Source organism: Dendronephthya gigantea, unplaced genomic scaffold, assembly GCF_004324835.1.
Source record: "Dendronephthya gigantea isolate DGI-Jeju-01 unplaced genomic scaffold, DenGig_1.0 000064F, whole genome shotgun sequence".
Classification (NCBI taxonomy): domain Eukaryota; kingdom Metazoa; phylum Cnidaria; class Anthozoa; order Malacalcyonacea; family Nephtheidae; genus Dendronephthya; species Dendronephthya gigantea.
In genome coordinates this window covers 300,142-322,273 of record NW_021163074.1, presented here as the reverse complement: position 1 = coordinate 322,273, position 22,132 = coordinate 300,142, and the positions used below count along the sequence as shown (strand labels likewise).

At 36.8% G+C, this 22,132-nt stretch overlaps 2 protein-coding genes and 1 long non-coding RNA gene across 4 annotated transcripts; all 3 read right to left on the bottom strand.

The window, feature by feature from the left end:
* Positions 1-204: 204 nt before the first annotated feature.
* Positions 205-4,232, bottom strand: LOC114530534. The gene is made up of 9 exons (XM_028552103.1): positions 4,125-4,232; positions 3,866-4,074; positions 3,282-3,514; positions 2,755-2,886; positions 2,072-2,278; positions 1,738-1,900; positions 1,106-1,338; positions 599-933; positions 205-469 (listed from the first exon to the last, which is right to left on the bottom strand). The coding sequence occupies exons 1-9, from the start codon at positions 4,230-4,232 to the stop codon at positions 359-361; spliced, it is 1,731 nt and encodes a 576-aa protein (XP_028407904.1). The 3' UTR covers positions 205-358.
* Positions 4,233-4,240: 8 nt separating this feature from the next.
* On the bottom strand, positions 4,241-7,020 carry LOC114530619. The gene is made up of 4 exons (XR_003687775.1): positions 6,821-7,020; positions 6,043-6,167; positions 5,010-5,262; positions 4,241-4,320 (listed from the first exon to the last, which is right to left on the bottom strand). It is a non-coding gene; the product is annotated as an uncharacterized LOC114530619 (long non-coding RNA).
* Positions 7,021-14,793: 7,773 nt separating this feature from the next.
* On the bottom strand, positions 14,794-21,796 carry LOC114530615. Of its 2 annotated transcripts, XM_028552209.1 has the most exons (13): positions 21,588-21,656; positions 21,014-21,063; positions 20,850-20,969; positions 19,625-19,877; positions 18,910-19,105; positions 18,651-18,838; positions 18,078-18,310; positions 17,581-17,712; positions 16,922-17,158; positions 16,428-16,590; positions 15,805-16,037; positions 15,318-15,652; positions 14,794-15,188 (listed from the first exon to the last, which is right to left on the bottom strand). In XM_028552209.1, the coding sequence occupies exons 3-13, from the start codon at positions 20,857-20,859 to the stop codon at positions 15,078-15,080; spliced, it is 2,091 nt and encodes a 696-aa protein (XP_028408010.1). In that variant the 5' UTR covers positions 20,860-20,969; positions 21,014-21,063; positions 21,588-21,656; the 3' UTR covers positions 14,794-15,077. The 2 variants fall into 2 exon arrangements, with proteins under 2 accessions (XP_028408010.1, XP_028408009.1); XM_028552208.1 differs by lacking the exon at positions 21,014-21,063 and having other exon boundaries at positions 20,850-20,980; positions 21,588-21,796.
* Positions 21,797-22,132: the final 336 nt, after the last annotated feature.

The window sequence follows — 22,132 nt, the reverse complement described above, 5'->3', positions numbered from 1 at the left end:
ACAGGAAAAAATGTTTTCTATTTCTTTTATAATATAACTCAATAAAAAGATTTTGTACAAATATTATGATTCGATTCAATTACAAATTCTCATTACATCGCTTCGCTTGTCAAGTTCGGCGGGAAAATTCCCGTGTTTCTATACAGTTATAGAAACACGCTTCTCGACCAATCAGCACGCGCGTACTATAAATGTTATATTATAAAAGATTTTCTATAACATTCTGTATCATTATTTTATTACCTTTTACAACTATTGCAATAATTAATTAGATAGAAATTGTGCAATTGTGATTCCTCAAACTGAGATGCCTTCACAGTGCAAATATGCTAATAATCGTATCCAATGATCACTGTCCTTATTTCAAAGTTATTTTTTTCTTTTTTCCAAATGGTTTAACTTTAACATCCATCGGCTTTGGTTGACCTGTTTTTCCATCGATGATATAAAAGTCAACGTTATCCTTGACCTAAAAATATCATATGAGTGCAAATGAAATTAAATCATATAGGCAGTGTTCTGAAGTTCTAAAAATTTAAAGAACGAGTAAATACGGTAAGTAGCCGACTTATTCTGTATATGAGAGTTAATTGGTTACCGTTTCTTTGTCCCAAGAAGCTGTTAAATTCAGCCGAGTTGGATAATCACTCCTCAAATAGAAATAACCATGGACGCTTTGCAAAATTCGTGGCGGAATGAGATCAGAAGATTCTCTAATCTTCTCACTCACTGGCTCTGTCAACAGATCTTGTTGGAGAGGGCACACTTGCATAGAATACACATAAATGTCGTTCTCGTTGGTTGCCTTTCCAATAGCAAAATCTAAATCACCTTTGGGGTTAACGGCTGTTGGTGTGATGGGTTTACCTTGCGTTACGATATCTTCGTCTCGAACAGTTGGTACGACAGTGTGTTTCAGGGGAGGAAGTCGAGCTGTAGAAAATAAAAATTAAAGTTGGCTTGTTCTATGGGGGCCGGGGCAAATTGCTCTCCCTCTACTTCACAACTTCGAACCTCTTCAGAAATGACAATTTTTTGGAAACCAAATATAAGAACAACCACACCGTAATCAGTTACGAATTGATTTAAATTCTGTAGCACTTACAATGCAAGTTTTGCCTGCCAAATGCTGGTCCTCTGATGGCATGTAGCCATGCTCTACGCTGGGGATTCGATGGTGTTATTGCAGTGAAATACAACCATTTTACGTGCGATTTATCGTAATTTGAACGCAAATCCAAGGTTGTTGGGTGATTTTCATCCAACTTGAAGTAGCCATGTGTTGTTTCAAGTCCCTTCACGTGTGAAGCCTCCAAAAACTCGACCATGATGGTATATCTTTGTGAGAAATATTTTTTATGATATAAAAACGAGTAGGTAGAGAGATTTACAGGAGTACGTGAACGTCAAAGACGATGTGAAAATGGCAAATAAATGGCGTGACGCATCTATATATGGACATACCATTCCATTTATTCGTCATTTTCACATCGTCTTTGACGTTCACGTCCTCACGTCCTCACGTCCTAAATCTCCCTATGACGAAGCTATGCCAAAATGATTTGATGAAGCAAGTAGTTATTACGTACAACTCTCAATAGTTAGCCTCGCAATTCCGCTGTCGAGAACCAATTCCGCTCCCAACAATTAATTATCTTTTACTTGTGGGCTTATACTGAGAATAAAACCATAAACATTTAGGAATGTAAGTCACAGGATGTACGGTAGTCATCTCACCTCCACACCAGGTCAACGTTCCTTTTCTTACACGGGAGAAAGGTAAATTCGAGTTCCATGTTTTCAGTGATATCATAACAGAGTTCTTCTTGGTTCGGCTGATTTTCAATCGTGAAAGGCAACTCCGTTTGAGGGTTCTCGTACTTGAATAAATCCCAAACTCCTGAAATATTGTAATCAGTAGTATTGGAGCTAATGAAATACCTAATGAAAATATTCAAGGCCCATTCTTTTCATATGCCGAACCTAACGTTAATGAGCTAAAGTCTTTGTTTAACTTAATTTGCATTCAATTCAACGCATTTGCGCACGATGCCTAATTCGCATGAATTACCTGTAGTACCATAATGTCTTCCTTTTATGAGATAATCCAACACCACCTTTTCCCCCTCGTCTAATCTTTGGTGATTTTTCCCATCACTTTTTTGGAAAACTGTTTCCTTGAGGTGGAGACGAGGATCGATTAAGGTCACATAACCAAATACAAATTTTTCCTTGTATGGTAGGGCATCAAACGAGTTTGGACTTTTGTTTTTCTCCGCTGTAAAAACGGGATGTGTAAATGGTAAGATGATGTAACTGAAAAAGGGTGCATTGAACAGATGGGGAACTTGTCCGCGCTGACCAAAATAATCACTGGCACTTAAACAAATAAACTTAATTTTCAAAGTAGCACAGAGGAAGGGTTATTTTTAGAGAAGGCTGGAAGCGTTTGCTTTGGCGCGTTCATGTTACGTGTATATTTTTTAATTTTATTGCTGAGATATGATGAGCTTTGATATGGCTATACCAATCCGTTTTGCTACAAATTTCCCAGCTGTTGGTGCATTGTGGTTTTCGGTATTAGGATTTTCGGGTATTTTTTATACGGTGTATTTTGGTTATATAATTCTTAATAATACATGTAAACTCTCCTTCCATAACAGCTAGACTGGTTATTTAGAAGATTCAATTTTCATTCCATTGTCTAACCGATGCAGTCTTCTTTCTACGACAAATTATCGGCCTTAAACTTACCTGGGTGCGGATGCGATTGTACACCGAGTCTTGAATCTTTCCATGCCGGGGCATGCTTTCTATTGTGTTTGTGAAGGCCACCCTTTGGATCTGAGTGCAAATGCTCACTTCCCTGACTCGGCTTGGTGCCGTCTGTCAAGATATTTGCAAAAGAAGAATATCTTTCTCAATTTTCTCAAGTGAATCCCTTTTTCTAATTGTCATGGTAAATTCATGGGAAAAGTGAGGCTATAAGTTTTAAAGAATCCCAAATAACGTTCGCAGTTATATATGCTCTTATTTATGCTCTTATATATGTGGGGATTTTCGTCTTTAGATAGGAGCGAGTAAACCAGGAGATAGTGCGATGTGCCCTTAGTATATTAACATCCGGGACTTATCCGTCCATTCCCATCCATCAAAAGGTAAGATGGCAGGAAATTAAAAATTGCAAATGTAAATGCGCCTTGGGTAACTAAACATCTAAAATTAAGTTCAGTATTGCTCCCAAAGCAGAGAGGAATTTATGTGGAATTTTTAATGCTCACCGGTCTCATCTTTGGTATTACTTCTTTCGTAGAACGCGTCATTTGCAGCCATTGTATGGAAATATACGCCTCGAGCAAGAGCAGAATCAAGAAGAAACACTGCAAACTCCAAAGGGTACGTGTCAAACCAGTAATAATGCTTGTTTTCACCATTGATCATGTGTTTTGGATCATTGGTGAGTTCACCATTGCTTGGTCCACCATCCTCAATCGCCTGGTAAGAGTGATAATACCTGCCATAATAATAAAATTGTCTATAAATTTTGCAAAAGTTAAGCGTTACATTTGAGTGAATATATGAAATGTAAAACTCACATCATGTCATCGTCGGCGTACCGGGATATATGTTGGAAAAAACCAATCTATTTGCTTTACCTTTCGAGTAATTTCTGTCGTACGTGTTAGCAACTTTTTAAACCAACATCGACCTCGTTTTTTACATTCAGTTAGTTACAAGAAAGAAGCAATCAGTTTTACTGAACAATTAAGTCGTCAAAAATCAAACGAATATAGGTCTCGGATGCCCTCAATTTTACACTGGTAGTTAAATAGTTATACGTTTATACAAATGAAAGAAAGACTACGTAAAATCATTGAATATTTCCAAGCCGTGACATTTTTCTCCCCACGGCTGATCTTTTCCAAAATGTTGTTCCTCGGGCATATTAATAATGCACCATTGCATTGCATCCACGCTGTTGTCTGGGATTGTGTGAATTGCGGCTCTGTATGCCAAAGGATGAACGATGTAGTTGTATCTTGTACATTTTTCCTGAAAGGATATTTCCAAAGCCTAATTAGAAGTAAAATGTGATTGAACAACAACACACCTTCTCGCCTCACCTCATGGGACTTGAGGGCAATGATGTGCAAATAACGACCAAATGGTTGGTGTTGATACCAATATCCTCCTCGATATCTGTCATTTGGCTGAACCTGACTGTATTCCATGTCGTCTCTGTCCTCAACTTCCTCTTCGTAAGGGTGGTAATCCCAGAGATTGTTCTGTATTTCATTACCACGAAGAGCCAGGAAATACCTTGGCCATAATCAAACAATGTTGTCTCAGTCTAACATCAGATTATTCAGATAACAACGAGTTATCATTTCCTATGATGACTGCGAGTTTAGCCGCCCGCGCACTAGAGCTTAATATTAGCTGACCTAAAGACCTCTCGTGGCTGTTAGCTCAGCAAGTTGCTCCCGTTTGCGGAGAGTTTTCGTGAGGAATTCGTCTCGAAAGGCAAGTTTCTCACGTGCATGTGCAGATGGTTTTCGTGCTAAGCTAACTGCCTCGCGAGGTCGTTTGCTCAGCTGATATAGCTTTCGTGTGCAAGCGGCTTTAGCAAGTCGCGACTGGGGTTGTGCAATGTTAATAATTTGAATATTAAAAAGTTTGGTCAAAGTGCTTCAGGTAGATTCGTCAAATATGAAACACATGCTCATGATTATTTCTGAATATTTATGGTTATTCATGCTCAAAATAGGCCGTTTTCAAAGTTCCAGATGGGTTTAAATTTAAAACATATAACAATGAGTTGCTCATCGTTCTTTAGCTTCTACGATCTATTATGATACAATCAGCAGTATTTAATACCACATTAAGGCACATTTAATTTATCTAGTAAAATTGGCTTCTGCATATATTGATTATTGATACAGCAAATTTAGGAATTAGGACGGAGATGAATTTGATGAAAACATTTTGAAAATACCGAAATTATCAACCTGTTTCTGAAGAATGTTCCCTGACAAAACCATTCTTTCTGCAAGGGTACCCATCCAGTCCAATTCCATGGCTCATGATGGTGTATTGGCTTGTAGAGGTGTACCCCTCCCCCGACTCCAGCAATAAAGGGAAAGTCCATGTCGTCATTTCCTACGACATCGTAGTACTCTGCGAGTTTTTTCTCCACGACATGATAGCCCTCTTCCCACGAGTGGTCCTTGTTCGTTGGAGCACCATATTTATCGTAGTAATCTAGCGGAAGGTTTGCTTTGAATGAGGTTTGTGAGGATGGTTCAAAGTTGAACACTCTAATTGATCACATGCATGTACCAAAAAAACAAATATTTCCTTATGCCGGTTGCAACTTGCAACGTGACGTAACGTCATTTTGAGGAAGGTTGAACTCTCAAAACTTGAAATCCTACCGGAGGAAGGTTGACTCTCTTTGCAACTCTGAGTTGCATCAACTATGGTTGCATGCATACGGTTAGATTCTGTTGATGATTTGGTGTGTTTTTTCGGCATAAAATTGATTATATTCAACAACTTAGGAGGTTCTAAGCTTTTCATGCGTGTACGCACGTGCAAAAAATGCGACAGTGGAAAGCAGCCTTTAAAACGGGTGTCACAAACGCGCTCCTTGATAATTAGGTACATGTATATGCATTTGTGGATAATGTGACGTCGAATCTTTGAACTTTGAAGTTTTAAAAAATAATAAAATATAAATATAACTATACAATAAAAATATTAACGAACTTTATCGTATGCTTGTATCCAACAATTTAAATGAGTTATCGTTCCCGCTATTCTGTGGTGGATGTCATTGATCTTATATAGGAAAGGTAGATCGCACCCCTATGTGTTTATTTGCCTATTTGGACCGCCGACAATGGCCATCGCCGATGAGAACCAGGCTTTAGAGGTGCTATTCTCGCTAACCGCACAATATTTCGCACCAGGCGGAGTAAACGTCTTGTTTACTCTATCTTATAAAGTTGTCAAATATTGACTATGATAAAGTTTAGTTACCTTGATCCATATACTTTCCTTGTCCATGACGATCATACCCACGCAAGTGACAATGCAAGAAAAAAGACACTTCTGTCCCATACGCTTTTTCCACCGGTGTGTCAATGAATGCAGTACTCATATTTCTACATACGAAATCACGTACTAATGATCAAACGAAATCCTAGTAGCTTCAGCACTCAGCAGTTACTGGGATATAATAATTGTTCCGCGAGTACTGTTGTGTGAAAAAAAATATTTGCTCCGACAGAGTAAGCAAAACGATAATACGATATGACGAGAGAGATATGTGTGGTATACGTAGCTATAACTTTTCACCAATAAAGCTGGATTTGTTTTGAAAAATGTGTTGCATGACTAATTCTATTGATGTATGCATGCGGAAGAAAACATTCATTCCAAACACTCCTGGCGAAATATTGCCACAAATTCAATCCATACAAGATGTCTAACAATGCAGCATGATGCAAAAATTTAGAATAAATTATAGTGGAAGAAGACTTTCCAGACTCTCAGTCACATATCAAGTGTGTAAATTGCAATCACAGAATGCATAGGTTGGAAAGAGACATTCGCGGAACTGAACTGTTGTATGCATAAATAGCTAATTATATACAGGAATCTGTGATTCGCATCTCACGTACGTACGACTTGGGCTTATTCGTTGTGCACTAAACTGCATTAAAAAATTACTGTAGACTTCCAAGAATAGCATTTTGCATGATGAGTAGTTTGTGTATATCAACATAAACTGCATGTGTATATCAACATAAACTACCTTTGTTTTTTCTTCCGGGTTACTGTATGTCTTCTTACTTCTTGTAGATGTCTATAGGCCTGACGAAAAGTGGATCAATTCTCAGTGAAACAACTACTGATATATAGTAATAAGCTTTATATAAATAATTATTGAGTCTAATATAGGCAGGCTATCGCTGCCCTCGAAGGAAGCTTTTAACGAGACGTCCAAATTACTCTAATACTTAAAATCATTTAAAGTGTTTGCAAGTCAAATTTCTTATATATACGGATGTGTGAGTTATTTATATCCTGAAAACATCTGCAGGAACCTCTGCGCAGGAACTGCAATGTGCGGATGAGCTCGGCGGGAGGTAATTGCATGCGACGCATTCTTGACGTGTTTTCAGAGATAGGAAGTTTGTGTAATAATATAGAGCACGATATCATGCAACCACCAGCGGTTTTACGTATAAAAGGATGTTCAAGTATATAGTATATATATACAGCTAATTCAATTATAACGTTGTCCTCTGAAGGTTAAAACTCAAAACTCCAAAACTCGACCTCTACGACCGAAAAGCACACTGGGTTGGTATAAAATTGTTTAAATTGTCTCTTTAATTTATAACTATATATGGCTATAATATACAGGGTGTATAAAAAAAAAGATAATCCAACTTCAACACGCTATTGTACGTGAACTACTCAGTTTATGAACGAAATGTTTTCACTTTCGGAAAGATCATGCATGCTGGCTTTTAACTGTCGGATGACATGCTTTTGGTGCCAAATAGTGAAAAAATGAGCACATATATATATACAAGGCTGATAAAAAATGTTTGTGGCAATCGCATATTTTTACCTTTGAGCCTAATTACAGCAGTGGATAACAAAAGAAAAAACCAATTAATCACGAACATGTCACAGCTTGCTTATTGCAATTATTTACATTTACACTTTTTAAAAAGAGATTATGCGCCGATGCCTTCAACTTGACCACCATATATATCTATCGATACAAAGTTGACATTGCTTGGAATGGAATGGGGCCGGTTGTTCGAAAGGCGTTTGGCTTAAACGGTGGATAAGTTAAAAATGGAAAACAAAATTATCTATTTATTGAACAACTGAACTAAAATATTTCGATGTAAATAGTTTAATTGTCTATGAAAGTACATATTTAATGCATAAGATGCAGGTTCAGTCATTCACAAGATGTATGAGAGTGTTTTTGAACTTTGGCTTATCCACCGTTTAAGCTAAACACCTTGCGAACAACCGGCCCCTGATGTAATTTATGCCTACTTAATATGCATATGCGGGTAGTTTATTGAGAAGCAAAATTCTTCAATTAAGTCCTAAAGGACAAAATTTAAAATTAAAGCAACTTCTGTTTTACAGATTGCAGTTTCAGAGCTTGATTTAAGACGGGCAGAAACTCAGTACTGTTATATGACAATATTTTGATTCATATTTTTTATATTACCCCTTTAACAGGTTCCCCAGTAATGTCATTTCAGCAACAAACCATTATATTGCATTTATTATGTTTTAAAGCAGGTTTTCATTTGCATGATGTATAGAAAATTGCAAATAATACAATTTACATGCAGAGAATTAAGAGAGCGTTTTAAAATAATAGGCCTTAATTAATATCACGGAGGCTTTAAAATCACGCAGTAAATTTCAAACCATATTTATATGATATGTGCCAAAACTGTTATATAGGTGGTTTTGGAACTATGTCATATGATAGGTATAAAGAGAAGTCATTGCATGTTAAGTGAAGTTACGGGAGAACTCAAAAAGGAACATCTGCTGAAAATTGGAAGATTTTTGCCGCACAATGCCACAATTACAACCTTTTTTTCAGATTCCATGCATATATAAGATAATTATAGCAATGATTTGAATTCCTTTTAAAGTCGCTTCCTGTATTACATACCTTAATCCCTATATCTTCCTATTTCACATAATACCTAGCTAAATATTTACCCTATATCATACAGTTAACAATTAAACCGCGAGCATGAGTCGTATATGAGCTGATAGCCGACGAGCTGCGTATAGCATCGAGTGCCGCGCGCGGCTATCAGCCATATACGGCGAGAGCGAGTGGTTTAATTGTTTTATAATATAGGCAAATTCTGAATCTTGTCAATTTCTTCAGCCATTTTGCTTTTTCTTTAGTTTTGCCACCCACCGTATATGACCTGATATACGGAGGGTAGCTCGACCAATCAGATATAGCTCATATATAGTGAGTAGCTATATTATAATCATATTTATACTATGTTGTGAATTTTATGAGTACAATGCTAAGGATATTTTCATAACTGCATGATGAAAGATTGAATGTTCCATCACATCAGCTTGCATAGATTCAAAAATCTCACGAATCGATGTTTATACCTAGGTTTTGATCATAGAAATTTGTATGGTTTGATATAAGTGTAAAAATTTTCTGATGTGACAAAATCAGTTTCAATTTTAAAGTCTATTGAACAAATAGATAATATTAAATTGTTGTCTGTTCAGTTATAGATAAATGGTATGACGTCATTTGTGATAAGAACAACAACTGACACCAGTGAGCTATAAATAGAGCTCACTGCTGACCACTCGCCCCCGAAAAATATCTGAAATTAGACAGGAGAATAGTTTGATTTTGCTTTGGAAAATTGTTAAAGTAAAGATTTTGCAGATATCATCGCACATGATTATAGGATTAAAGAATAGTAATAATGAATGTTTACGAATGCAATGGTATGAATCTTTGCATTAGGTGAAAGATGGAATGTTCCATTTTTTACTGAATGAAAATATTCTTTTCATTGCGCAATGAAAACACTCATTATTTGTTTTAAATAACATCAAAAAAGGCCAAAATAGATGTAATGTTATTGAATTATATATTAAGTGAAGAATTTGTGTTTATAAATGATCCCATCGGCCATATTATTCGGATTCGTGACCCAATGCCCTGCGAGCACGGTACGATTAATACTGTGAGCGATTGAAGCTAGTGGAAGCAACCATGCAATGGAAAAAACTATTGCACGGAAATTCAGTGTATTTTAATGCCACGCGGTCAAAAGCAACCAAAGACATTATATCGATAAGGTGTTATATAAATGCTATTGGCTATAAAATGTGATTGGCTGACAAAATAAACAAGCAATGACTGATCAAATTCGTTAAAATTAACTGTGATGTCTGTCTTTTATAAATCATGTCTCTCGACCAATGAAATTTTCAGAATCCGTATTATACAAAAAGGCATAAACGATTTACACAAGCATTTGAAGTTTCACCTGCACGGTTATTAATTTTGATTATCACATGCATACACACAAGACCGTTTCGCTCGCATGCAGGATCTTTATTTCCAGTGTGTTTTGTAGAAATTTTCTGTCTATCGTGCGAAAAGGATATAAGTAGCATTTTTCTTTTATTCAAAAAATAAACGCAAGAAATATTAACAAATTTTTACGACATCAATCTATATTTTTTCACTAAAAAACATTGGAAATGTGTACAAATTTTAAAGCAGACAGTCTATTATTATATGGCCCTACATGCGGAACAAGCGTATTCTTGGCAGAGAACACAGCATTATTCAATTTTTCAGTGAATATACTGCCGCATGGTTCGGGTTTCTTATGACAGTTACAGTCATATATTTTGTATGTAAAAATTCAATAACCATCTAATTATAAATCCATTTTACTTTTTTATCTAAAGGCCCTTTTAGTTTTACACGGTGCAATTTTTCCTGCGACTTGCAATGCAATTCTTCAGTTTCTTCTATTGAGAGAGGTAAATTTGGCAACTACCAAACTTTTGTCTTTATTACACTCCATGGCGTTTCTTACACTATGCATATGCTTACAATTTAGAGACTCTTCACTAATTTACATCCCTAAAAAGTCGAATTCCATTGCAAGTTGCAAGAAAAATTAGGACAATTAATTAATTAAAATCACTCATTAATGCATTCACAGATATAATATACAAGATAAATTATATTCACTTTGAGTGTTTGGCGTGTTGCACTTTAATGAGCATAATGAACTCGACTGTGCCAAATGCTAAGGCAAGAGCATTCTTTGCGATAAACACGGAAGATTCGTATTGATGTGTGTGCCAAATCACAGCTCGAATAACCAGGAATGGAAGATTAATTCCGATTGTCTCGAGGAAACCAAGAATAATGGTTATCCTTGTTCTTTCTTTAACATTTCCATTTTCTCCGAATTTATTTCGAATCAGACTGAGCGATGAGAGAAGGAAGCTTAAACATGTGAAGAATACGATGCAGACCTCGGTCGCGGAGTTCAAGTCGAATTTTCCTCCGTCGATCTGGGTTATAGGTAAGGATCCAGCATTTCGATCGCGTCAAAGATATTCAAGCCCGTTAATGCAGCGAGCGATAGAATGAACTTTTGAAATGATGGGCCAATCGCAAGTTGAAGCAAAAGCATCAACAAAGCTGGGGTAATACATAGCGTACCTTTAAATAAATATACATATAAACCTCTTTAATCATCCTTCTTAATCTGAGCAAAAAACACATTCAGTAAATTTGTAGTATGGGGTATTACTATACCTTTCAATGCATTGGTAGTAAGTTCATCCTCATTTGTCAACTTTTTTGCAACTGTACTGAATATTATAGCTACCATGGCAACGTAAGCTATCATATAAGTTCCCCAAATTATCCAAACATACCATATTTCTTTTTCTACTTCGGCGTACTTTAGTTTCCAATTGCGACGCAAGAAATGTGCCGCCAAAATAGGAGCTGGTAGAAACATCAGAAAACACCAACCGAACTGGGGGTGTTTGTATACTATCAAATAAGAGACGAGAATAGCAACTTGTGTGCAGTAGAGAATACATAAGACTACCCAGCCGAGAACAACTAGGAAATGGGATCTTTCCACCCTAGTTTGGGTAGTTTCGATTGAACTATCTGCCATAGTTGAACATATATGTTTTCAGAAATGCTTTTTATTAAAGGATGATTGGACCTTTAAATCGCGTGACGACCTGAATGTGGTGTGGGTGTTTTTGTTTTGAAATCAGAAGATATATTTACGGTGTCTGTGTACGTGAAAAAAAAACAGGAAGACAAAAACCGGAACGATAGGAATTTGAAGAATTTATTCTAAGCTGGAGTTGCTACCACTTTTTGAAATTGTAAGAAAATTTTTGAAGATGGAAATTAGCATAACTGTAGATATACAATTTTTACTAATTTCCATAACTAGAAATTTTCGTACAATTTCAAAAAGTGGTAGCAAATGAAATCCAGCTTAGAATAATGTACTTCTGATCCATCATCCATATAATTATCTTCCTTTGCAATTATTTTGCTGTATGCCCAAACCTCTTCCCTATAAATGGAGCATTCTGTAGCCTTGTGCCGTTGTGCGATCGCTCAGTTTTGTTTCACGATTTGTTTTTGAATCTCTATCAAGATTTGAGAGTCTTTCCTTGCGACATGCATAATGACGTTTAATTATAGTGATAAATTTGAAATCGTTCTAAAAGTGTTTGAAAGATGTTAAACGATATATATTTATGAGCACACTATATACACTCAATTGATCGGCACAGTACGGCTAAAATGGGTACCCGTACTAATCTAAACTGTGCTCGGTCTTTGTATTGCATGGTAGTCTGAACGAACGCTAGAGATGCTAGTATTTAAAATGATTAAGTGTTTGCAAATTGCTGTCAAATTTCTTTTATACAAATGTGTGAGTTATTTATATCCTGAAAACATCCGCAGGAACTGCAATGTACGGTTGAGCCTGTTGCGAGGTCACAGAGTTGAGAATTTCAGAGTTGGAGGTCAAGATTTTCCTTCGCCCAATTTTGTGGTCTTTCTTCCACCCCAGTAATTTTCATGCTACGTAAGTTGTTTATAGTTTTATGCGATATTCGCTTCACTTAAAATAACATCTTCCCCCAAAACATTTCTTAAACCCCCAATTGCTATCCTCATTCGTTTTAACCTGGCGCCGCCACTATCAATTATATATACCTCTTGACATTTTCGATCACCGAATCATTAATAAGAAAAATAAACTACATATACAATACGAGTCAAATAAATGGTGGAATATTTAGTGGAATACAGTATATATTATGATAAAACTTACGAATAGTTAGAACAATAGATGTATCTCGAACATACGGTATATGATATGATATACTTCAAGTCAGGGCGGTTTATTCGGCGTCCTGTTTATTCAGTTTAGGTAAGATGCTGCTAGTGTATACTACTAAACGTATACTACTAAACGTATACTACTAAACTATAGCAACATAAAAGTTGTTGCTCAATTAAGTTGCGAAATTTATATCAATCAAAAGTATAAAAATTTCCTTGTTGTATAAAAATTTCCACCGTGTAAAAACCATATGAAAATTACAAGTTCAATTTCCCCTGAGTGGCAACTGTTTCCCCATTCCTTTGTCTTTTCCTGATCGACCTGCAAATAACATTACTGATTACTAGCGCTAATGAGTAATGACCCGTGCTGTTCAAAAAATGTAGACTTTCTTAGCTCCTTTGCTCGGGTTCGTTTCACCCCAAATCGTTTTTCTATCAGTTTCATAAATCCACGTGGACACACGTGGGTGTTTGTACGCTAGTGCTGCAGTGCATGCGCATTTCAGATTGTGCTCCTATACTCTTGCCATTCGTTTGTGAGATGTTTGCAGCTGATAATTCGTGCAGACCACACCTGAAATAACTCCATAAAGAAAGAATATCGGACATAATTGGAACATCTGAATATACGAGAGAGAAAAAGCCATATTAAACAATGAACAGGAAAATTTGTATTCTTACACAATCATTTATAATTATCGTTGAAATATCTTCTTTGAGTTGAACTAGCTATATATTGGCGTTATTTCTTAATGCCCTAGCATACTAATCGACAAGCGCTTAATAAAATGCAGCATATCCTTGTATTGACCCAACAAACGATTCTAGCGTTCACATATCACAACTATTTGGCACCAATTTACTGATGAGAGCGCCATCTTGGATATAGGGTACATGCCAGAATTGACTGGGAACTAGGGAACATCATTGGTGGGTAGCACACGCCACGCAATTGCAAGTCTGCAACGTTCTGTAAGTCCGTGATCAACATAAACTTCAAAACTTGTTATTGGTTTTTTTACTAAGATTTAATTACTAAGATGGTCGAATAGCTGACAGCCCTGAGCTCTACTGCTTTTATAGTGAAATATCAGAAAAAAACAAGATCTGATATATATGTAATGAGTTTATAGACAACTTAGAGTTCGAATCGAGACTGCTATTTTCCCCGACAAAAAAGTTGTAATAGTACTGTTTTTCTGCACTTCTTTGATATCGTCATGAAAAAGATATCGCGAGGTCTCTTTACACTACCCTACATTGAGCAAAACTACATACATTAGCAGGCCACTGCTAGAGAACATGGTTCTTTGCTTCTGATTTACTTTATAACAAAATACGCATATTTGTATTATGATAGAAAAACATTCCAGGGCCCGTGGAGGTATATGTAATAGTGTGGGAGAGCCGTAAGTGAAAAATAGAACCCCGATGTCCAATTAATTGACTCTCAAATTTTCAGGACCTTAGTAAACAGTAATCTTGTTATACATTTTTTTGTTTGTGAAAAATTAGATTTTGTGCCATTGAATCATATGGCGTATTCTGTCGTATGTTATTTTTTCGTGCGCCCTGGGTAATTATTATTGCAACTTGGCTGAGTTGTATTTCATGATTTTTTGCACTACCCTGCCTTGCTAAATGACCATTATGTATCAAATAACATGAATTCACTATCTCATATCTCAAATGAACGTGTGTGTGTGTGTGTGTGGGGGGGGGTGGGGGGGATTGAACGGTGGCCTTGTAAAACTCCCAGGACGATCGTATGAAACATCGAAACTCTTAACTGCATGGTAACTTGTACAAAACTTTAGTACTTGTTGATACATATTAACTACATTTAAATTTTATTTGGATAGTTAAATCGTCATTAACATCGTTTACCAAATTTGTCTTCGCGAGGATTTCGTTCTACTTTTTTCAAATTTACCTATTTACTTACTTGATTCTATAAGACTTTCTATAACATTCTGTATCATTGTTTTATTACCTTTTACAACTATTGCTATAATTAATTAAATAGAAATTAAGTGCAATCGTGATGCCACAAGCTGAGATGCCTTCACAGTGCCAATATGCCAATAATCGTATCCAATGATCACTGTCCTTATTTCAAAGTTATTTTTTTCTTTTTTCCAAATGCTTTAACTTTAATATCCATTGGCTTTGGTTGACCTGTTTTTCCATCGATGATATAAAAATTAACGTTATCCTTGACCTAAAAATATCATATGAGTGCAAATGAAATTAAATCATATAGGCAGTGTTCTGAAGTTCTAAAAATTTAACGAACGAGTAAATACGGTAAGTAGCCGACTTATTCTGTATATGAGAGTTAATTGGTTACCGTTTCTTTGTCCCAAGAACCTGTTAAATTCAGCCGAGTTGAAAAATCATTCCTCAAATAGAAATAACCATGGACGCTTTGCAAAATTCGTGGCGGAATGAGATCAGAAGATTCTCTAATCTTCTCACTCACTGGCTCTGTCAGCAGATCTTGTTGGAGAGGGCACACTTGCATAGAGTACACATAAATGTCGTTCTCGTTGGTTGCCTTTCCAATAGCAAAATCTAAATCACCTTTGGGGTTAACGGCTGTTGGTGTGATGGGTTTACCTTGCGTTACGATATCTTCGTCTCGAACAGTTGGTACGACAGTGTGTTTCAGGGGAGGAAGTCGAGCTGTAGAAAATAAAAATTAAAGTTGGCTTGTTCTATGGAGCTCCCCCTCTACTTCACAACTTCGAACCTTTTCAGAAATGACTTTTTTGTCAACCAAATATAAGAACAACCACACCGTAATTACGAATTAATTTAAATTCTGTATCGCTTACAATGCAAGTTTTGGCTGCCAAATGCTGGTCCTCTGATGGCATGTAGCCACGCTCTACGCTGGGGATTCGATGGTGTTATTGCAGTGAAATACAACCATTTTACGTGCGATATATCGTAACTTGAACGTAAATCCAAGGTTGTTGGGTGATTTTCATCCAACTTGAAGTAGCCATGTGTTGTTTCAAGTCCCTTGACGTATGAACCATCCAAAAACTCGACCATGATGGTATATCTTTGTGAGAAATCATATTCAGTTTTATGATATAAAAACGAGTAGGTAGAGAGATTTAGCAGGAGTACGTGAACGTCAAAGACGACGTGAAAATGGCAAATAAATGGCGCGACGCATCCATATATGGACATACCATGCCATTTATTCGTCATTTTCACATCGTCTTTGACGTTCACGTCCTCACGTCCTAAATCTACCTATGATGAAGCTATGCCACGATGAAGCACGTAGTTATTGCGTACAACTCTCAACAGTTAGCCAGGCAATTCCGCTGTCGAGAGTTTACCAAATTGCCAACAATCATCTTTTACTTGTGGGCTTATACTGCATGAGAATAAAACCATAAACATTTAGGAATGTAAGTCACAGGATGTACGGTAGTCATCTCACCTCCACACCAGGTCAACGTTCCTTTTCTTACACGGGAGAAAGGTAAATTCGAGTTTCATGTTTTCAGTCATATCATAACAGAGTTCTTCTTGGTTCGGCTGATTTTCAATCGTGAAAGGCAAATCCGTTTGAGAGTTCTCGTACTTGAATAAATCCCAAACTCCTAAAATATTGTAATCAGTAGTATTGGAGCTCCATTTACACTACATATTCGCACAAATTTAGGTATTATTGGTAAGGGTAAAATTGGTACGAATGAAATTGGGATCAACTATTTTCAAATTTTATCGATTTCAATTTTATCTGTACCAATGCAGTACGTGTAACCATGAAATAGCTAATGAAAATATTCAAGGCCTGTTCTTTTCATATGCCGAACCTAACGTTAATTAGCTAAAGTCTTTGTTTAACTTAATTTGCATTCAATTTTTTTTTCATTCAATTTGCATTCACTTAAGCACATTTGCACACGATACCTAACTCGCATGAATTACCTGTAGTACCATAATGTCTTCCTTTTATGAGATAATCCAACACCACCTTTTCCCCCTCGTCTAATCTTTGGTGATTTTTCTCCCCCTCGGCTAATCTTTGGTGATTTTTCCCATCACTTTTTTGGAAAACTGTTTCCTTGAGGTGGAGACTAGGATCGATCAAGGTCACATAACCAAATACAAACTTTTCCTTGTATGGTAGTGCATCAAACGAATTGGGACTTTTGTCTTTTTCCTCTGTAAAAACGGGATGTGTAAATGGTAAAATGATGTAACCGAAAGAGGGTGCATTAAACAGTTGGGGAATTTATCTGCGCTGACCAAAATAATCGCTGGTACTGAACAAATAACCTTAATTTTCAAAGTAGCACAGAGGGAGGGTCAATTTTATTGCTGAGATATGATGAGCTTTGATATGGCTATACCAATCCGTTTTGCTACAAATTCCCAGCTGTTGGTGCACTGTGGTCTTCGGTATTAGGATTTTCGGGGATTTTTATACGGTGTGTTTTGGTTATATAATTTTTAATAATACATGTAAACTCTCCTTCCATAACAGCCAGACTGGTTATTTAGAAGATTCATTCAGATTTTCATTCCATTGTCTAACCGATGCAGTCGTCTTCAGTTCTACGACAAATTATCGGCCTTAACCTTACCTGGGTGCGGGTGTGATTGTACACCGAGTCTTGCATCTTTCCATGCTGGGGCATGTTTTCTATTGTGTTTGTGAAGGCCACCCTTTGGATCTGAGTGCAAATGCTCACTTCCCTGACTCGGCTTGGTGCCGTCTGTTAAGATATTTGCAAAAGAAGAATATCTTTGTCGATTTTCGCAAGTGAATCCCTTTTTCTAATTGTCATGGTAAATTCATGAGGTTATAAAAGTGAGGCTATAAATTTCAAAGAATCCCAAATAAAGTTCGCAATTATATATGCTCTTATATATGCAGGGATTTTCGTCTTTAGATAGGAGCGCGTAAACCAGGAGATAGTTAGGATGTGCCCTTAGTGTATTAACATCCAGGTCCCAGGACTTATAGCAAGAAATTAAAAATTGCAAATGTAAATGCGCCTTGGGTAACTAAACATCTAAAATTAAGTTTAGTATTGCTCCCAAAGCAGAGAGGAATTTTCGTGGAATTTTTAATGCTCACCGGTCTCATCTTTGGTATTACTTCTTTCGTAGAACGCGTCATTTGCAGCCATTGTATGGAAATATACGCCTCGAGCAAGAGCAGAATCAAGAAGAAACACTGCAAACTCCAAAGGGTACGTGTCAAACCAGTAATAATACTTGTTTTCACCATTGATCATGTGTTTTGGATCATTGGTGAGTTCACCATTGCTCGGTCCACCATCCTCAATCGCCTGGTAAGAGTGATAATACCTGCCATAATAATAAAATTGTCTATATATTTTGCAAACGTTAAGGGTTACATTTGAGTGTATATATGAAATGAAAAACTCACATCGTGTCATCGTGGGTATGCCGGGATATATGTTGGAATAAAACAATCTATTTGCTTTACCGTTAGAGTAATTTCTGTCGTACGTGTTAGCAACTTTCTACCAACGTCGACCTCGTTTTTTACATTCAGTTAGTTCCAAGGAAGAAACAATCAGTTTTACTGAACAGTCATCAAAAATCAAACGAATAGGTCTCGGATGCACTAAAGTTAAATAGTTATATACGTTTATACAAATCAATTAATGAAAAAAAGACCTACGTAAAATCATTGAATATTTCCAGACCGTGACATTTTTCTCCCCACGGTTGATCTTTTCCAAAATGTTGTTCCTCGGGCATATTAATAATGCACCATTGCATTGCATCCACGCTGTTGTCTGGGATTGTGTGAATTGCGGCTCTGTATGCCAAGGGATGAACGATGTAGTTGTATCTTGTACATTTTTCCTGAAAGGATATTTCAAAAGCCTAATTAGAAATAAAATGCGATTAAACATCAACACACCTTCTCTCCTTACCTCATGGGACTTGAGGGCAATGATGTGCAAATAACGACCGAATGGTTGGCGTTGATACCAATATCCTCCTCGATATCTGTCATTTGGCTCAACCTGACTGTATTCCATGTCATCTCTGTCCTCAATTTCCTCTTCGTAAGGGTGGTAATCCCAGAGATTGTTCTGTATTTCATTACCACGAAGAGCCAGGAAATACCTTGGCCATAATCAAACAATGTTATCTTAGTCAAACATCAGATAACAATGAATTAATTCGTCTCGAGAGGCAAGTTTCTCGCGTGTGCGGATGGTTTTCGGGCTGAGCTAACTGCCTCGCGAGGGCGTTAGCTCAGCTGATAGCTCTCGTGTGTGGCGGGCTTTAGCAAGTCGCGACTGGGGTTGTGCAATGTTAATAATTTGCAATATTAAAAAGTTCTGGTCAAAGTGCTTTACTATTGGTCAAAGTTGCGCATTTGCTGCATCAAATTCAGGGTAGATTCGTCAAATATGAGACACATGCATGCTGGATTATTTCTGAAGATTTATGGTTATTCATGCTGAAAATAGGGCGTTTCCAAAGATCCAAAGGGTTGAAATTTAAAACATATAACAATGATTTGCTTATCTCTAACTGTAATTAAGATTGGCGTCTGCATATATTGATACAGCATGTTTAGGAACTAGATTCACGGGGGGAATTTGATGAAAACATTTTGAAAATACCGAAATTATCAACCTGTTTCTGAAGAATTTTCCCTGACAACACCATTCTTTCTGCAAGGGTACCCATCCAGTCCAATTCCATGGCTCATGATCGTGTATTGGCTTGTAGAGGTGCGCCCCTCCCCCGACTCCAGCAATAAAGGGAAAGTCCATGTCATCCTTTCCCACGACATCGTAGTACCCGTAGAGTTTTCTCTCCACGACATGATAGCCCTCTTCCCACGAGTGGTCCTTGTTCGTTGGAGCACCATATTTATCGTAGTAATCTTGAAAGAATATATTGGCGCATGTGACCCTCTTGAAGTGAAACAGGGCCATTGCTTTGATTTTTCCACATTTATTTATTGCTTTTTCTTATATACAAATTTCTAGTTTTTTGAAACCTTGGGTAATTGCTTTGAGAAAATATTTAGGCCTCTCGTCTCGAAACAATGAAAATCCCAACCTTGTTCCCAGGGCCATTTTTGACTTTATAGGGGAAAATCAATTTGAATTTTTTTTAGGTTTTTTTTCAAAATGATGGATCAGTAGAGACTGAGTCCTACTGTTTTAGAAATTTCAGCAATCAGTTTATAAATGCATTGCTCTATAGACGATTGAATAGTTGCATACGGTTAGATTCTGCTGCATGATGATTTGGTGTTTTCTCTGGCATAAAAATGGTTATTCAACAACTTAGGAGGTTTTAAGCTTGCGTGTACGTGCGTGCAAAAAACGCGACAGTGGAAAGGAGCCCTTAAACGGGTGTCACAAACGCGCGCTCCTTGATAAATAGGTACATGTATATGCATTAATTGCATTTGTGGATAATGTGACGTCGAATCTTTGAGGTTTTAAATAACAAAATATACTCATATATGGCGGAACTATACAATAAAAATATTGACGAACTTTATCGTATGCGCGCTTGTATCCAACAATTTAAATGAGTTATCTTTCCCGCTATTCTATGGTGGATGTCATTGATCTTAAGAAAGGTAGATCATGCATTTTTGTATAATAGAGCATATAACTAGTAATTCTATGAAATTGTCAGAGTTTCAACGCACTCCTATGTGTTTATTTGCCTATTTGGGCTCGCAAAATATAATCGTCAATGATCGCCGAACCAGGCTTTAGAGGTGCCATTCTCGCTAACCGCACAATATTTTGCACCAGGCGGAGTAAACGTCTTGTTTACTCTATCTTATAAAGTTGTTATTTTTTGTCAAATATTGACTATAATAAAGTTTAGTTACCTTGATCCATATACTTTCCTTGTCCGTGACGATCATACCCACGCAAGTGACAATGCAAGAAAAAAGACACTTCTGTCCCATACGCTTTCTCCACCGCCACCGGTGTGTCAATGAATGCAGTACTCATATTTCTACATACAAAATCACGCACTAATGACCAAACGAAATCCAAGTAGCTTCAGCAGTTACTGGGATATAATAATTGTTCCGTGTACTGTTGTGTGGAAAAAACATTAAGCGGCTAAACGTCATGTCGAGAGAGATATGTGTGGTATAGCTATGACTTTTCGCCTATAAAGCTGGATTTGTTTTGAAAAATGTGTTGGCTGTTGCATGAATAATTGTTATTGATATTATTAATTGCTATTGATGCATGCATGCGGAAGAAAACATTCATTCCAAACATGCTGCGTGTTGCACTTTAATAATGAGCATAATGAACTCGACTCATGCCAAATGCTAAGGCAAGAGCATTCTTTGAGATAACACGAGAAATGGAAGATTAATTCCGATTGTCTCGAGGAAACCAAGAATAATGGTTATCCTTGTTCTTTCTTTAACATTCCCATGCATTTAACATTCCCATAATTTTACAGGAATCTGTGATTTGCATCTTAGGTATACGTACGACTTGGGCTTATTCGTTGTGCACTAAACTGCATTAAAAAATTACTGTAGACTTCCAAAAATAAGCATTTTGCATGATGAGAAGTTTGTGTATACCAACATAAACTGTACCTTTGTTTTTTCTTCCAGGTTACTGTATGTCTTCTTACTTCTTGTAGATGTCTATAGGCCTTACGAAAAGTGAATTAATTCTCAGTGAAACAACTACTGATATATAGTAATAAGCCTTATATACATATATATAATTATTGAATCTAATATAGGCAGGCTATCGCTGCCTGTAAGGTTGTATATAATACTGCGCGTATTATACTCCCCACTTCGAAGGAGCTTTTCACGAGACGTGTAATACTAAGTGTTTGCAATGATGCACGTCAAATTTCTTATATACGGATGTGTGAGTTATTTATATCTTGAAAACATCCGCAGGAACCTCTGCGCAGGAACTGCAATATATACGGATGAGCTCGGCGGGAGGTATATAGTTGAGACGCATTCTTGACGTGTTTTCAGAGATATGAAATGAATTACATAAAAAATGGTATAGATAAGAAGTGAACAGTATTAGCTCTCATAAACCTATTAGCCCTCATAAAATAATTTGAATGAAAGTTTGTACCCACTAGCATTTTTACGTAAAAAATGGTGCTCAAGTA

Bases quoted from the DNA above. Each gene is read 5' to 3' on its own strand.
- LOC114530534 (XM_028552103.1), bottom strand. From the start codon at position 4,232: ATGGAATACAGTCAGGTTCAGCCAAATGACAGATATCGAGGAGGATAT. The intron at 3,515-3,865 runs GTAGTCTTTCTT...TTATTATGGCAG, and splicing joins GAAATATTCAATGATTTTAC to GTATTATCACTCTTACCAGG. The intron at 2,887-3,281 runs GTGAGCATTAAA...ATATCTTGACAG, and splicing joins TAATACCAAAGATGAGACCG to ACGGCACCAAGCCGAGTCAG.
- LOC114530615 (XM_028552208.1), bottom strand. From the start codon at position 20,976: ATGAGTACTGCATTCATTGACACACCGGTGGCGGTGGAGAAAGCGTAT. The intron at 18,839-18,909 runs GTAAGGAGAGAA...ATATCCTTTCAG, and splicing joins TTGCCCTCAAGTCCCATGAG to GAAAAATGTACAAGATACAA. The intron at 18,311-18,650 runs GTAGGTCTTTTT...TTATTATGGCAG, and splicing joins GAAATATTCAATGATTTTAC to GTATTATCACTCTTACCAGG.